General features: G+C 18.6%; 1 protein-coding gene across 1 annotated transcript; it reads left to right on the forward strand.

The window, feature by feature from the left end:
- Positions 1 to 62: 62 nt before the first annotated feature.
- On the forward strand, positions 63 to 539 carry PRELSG_0021820 (Plasmodium exported protein, unknown function; the record flags this gene model as incomplete). Its single annotated transcript, XM_028679937.1, has 1 exon — positions 63 to 539. A coding segment is annotated over one exon (477 nt), but the record flags the coding sequence as incomplete, so codon positions are not given.
- Positions 540 to 2,450: the final 1,911 nt, after the last annotated feature.

Consider the following 2,450-nt stretch of genomic DNA (forward strand, 5'->3'; position numbering starts at 1 on the left):
ATAATTTTATTAACATGACAAAATATTTTTTTTTAATATTGAATAATTTTTTACAATTTTAGTGGGTTTCTTTTAGATCATGTAATCATGAAAATGAATTAAAAAACGTACTTAATTTAGGAATTAAAAGATCATTAACAGAAAATATAAATATAGCAATGTCAGCAGAAGAAGGATCAAAATTCTGTGAACATGTAGTTGTAACAGAAGGAACTTTAGAATCATGGAATGAGCAAAATGCTATAAGGGGAAGTATAGATGCAAAAGAAGGAAATGTAATAGAGATAAAAGAAAAAAATCAAAAAGTGAAATTTAATGAAAGAATTTTAGGAATATTCAAAAATAATTTTGAACTAATTATATTGTTTGTTGTTTTTATCTTATCAATTTTTTCGTTTATATTTTCTGTAATAGATATTACAACTGACATATATATCTACTTTCCGATTGATGAGATGCCCATCTTATCTATTTTAATTTTTTCAATACTTTTAACTTACAAGGAAATCAAAAATAAACGTAAAAACAAATTTAGGTAACTTATCTTATTGATTTATTAATTTCCTATTTGATGGCTTTTCTAAGGTGTTAAACAAACAAATTAATAAAGAGAATGTATAACTAAATATACAGATTTATACATATATATACTTATTTTATTATATATATAATGGCATTTTATAATAAATAATATTTAATTTAAATTAAAAAATTTTGTATCGCTTAACAGGAATATATTTACTTTTATAAATGTATTTTTATTTACAAAGGATAAGCATATTTTTATAATTAAAAAAACACATAAACAATTTACAACAAATAACAAAAATTAGGGTCTAAGCCGTTAAATGCTATTTCAAAATATGTTAATCGAATATAACGTAAAATTTATATTGTTTATATATTAATTTTTATCTTTTAATTAAAAATTAATAATCCTTCGACTAAAAACTCCAGCAATTTCAAAAAAAAAAAATTTAAATTATTTTTTTTTTTTTTTAAAATTACAAAAATAAATATAAAAATAAATATAAACAAAAAAAAAATATATAGCTATATATATATATATATATTTTATAACTAGTGTCAATACATGGCTGATTTGTATTTTTCTAACTAGTAAGCCAATTTTATTTACAAAAGGTTAATATCATTTTTTATTAACCATATTCCACTACTTAGGGAGAAGTAATGATATTACTTATATATTTCTTTCTTTGGATTGCTTTAAACTTCTAGTCTCTTCTGTATTTTTTTACTTATTCCCATATATTTATTACTTAAATTTCCAAATTGCGAAAGATTGTTTCTATTATAAATATAGAAATAATATTTTTAATTTAATACTTTCTTAGTATATAATTTTCTTTTATGATTATCAATATAGTTAATAAAAGTATATATATTAACTTTTTGTATATAATAACTAGCTAAAATAACAATGAAGAAGTTTAGCTTCTCACACAATGTTATCAACTCCAATCATGAGTTTTTAGCTAAATTAAAAAAAAAAAAAAAATTCTTTAAATTAATTTTTTTTAACATTTTTGGTTTTAATAAAGAAAGATATTATTTAAAATTTTTTTTAATTCATTTTTATATTTTTGGAAAAAAATGAAGAAGTTTTAAGAATATATAAACTTAAGTAAAAGGCATTATCTTTAATAAAAGTTATTATGTATGTATGTTTATATAAGATATTTATTACATGTTAAGTATATGTTGACTATTAAATACTTATAAATTATTAAATAATTAAACAGTTTATCATCTTTATGCAACTTCACTAAAAAGGAAAAGCATAAACAAATAAAAATATTAAACTTTATAAAAATACTCTTTATTACATGTTCATTCAATACCTTAGCAAAGTGGTTAATAAAAGGTATTATTAACCTTTTGTAGCATGCTAAGCTAGTTGCTAGTTGTATACGTACAAGTTAGCCATGCACTGACGCTAGTCCTATAAATTTAAAAAAAAAAAAAAAAAAAAATATATAAAATTATTTTTTTTTGTTTGTTTATTAATATATATATACATCTTTGAAAGAAATGTTATGTTATAATATGTTTTAATTTTTAGTGTAAATAAAAATTAAAAGAATGAATGTTATGTTATGTTATGTTATGTTTTAATTTTTAGTGTAAATAAAAATTAAAGGAAAGAAATGTTAACTTATTAAAACTTATGAAATAAGAGAAATGTTTATGTATTATTCAATGTATATCTTGAAATAACATTGAATATCATAAAATTTTGACTTAATAACTTGTTATAAATTATTTATATGTTTTTAATTAAAAGAAGATATTAATTCTTTGTAAATAAAAACTCATTTATAACTGTTAATAGGATTATTAAAAGTTGCAGTAAAATTTAACTTCGATTAAATATTATGCATCATAAGAAAACAGTATATATATATATAATAAAACGAATATATATACAT

Source organism: Plasmodium relictum, assembly GCF_900005765.1.
Source record: "Plasmodium relictum strain SGS1 genome assembly, contig: PRELSG_00_v1_269, whole genome shotgun sequence".
NCBI classification, from domain to species: Eukaryota; Apicomplexa; class Aconoidasida; order Haemosporida; family Plasmodiidae; genus Plasmodium; species Plasmodium relictum.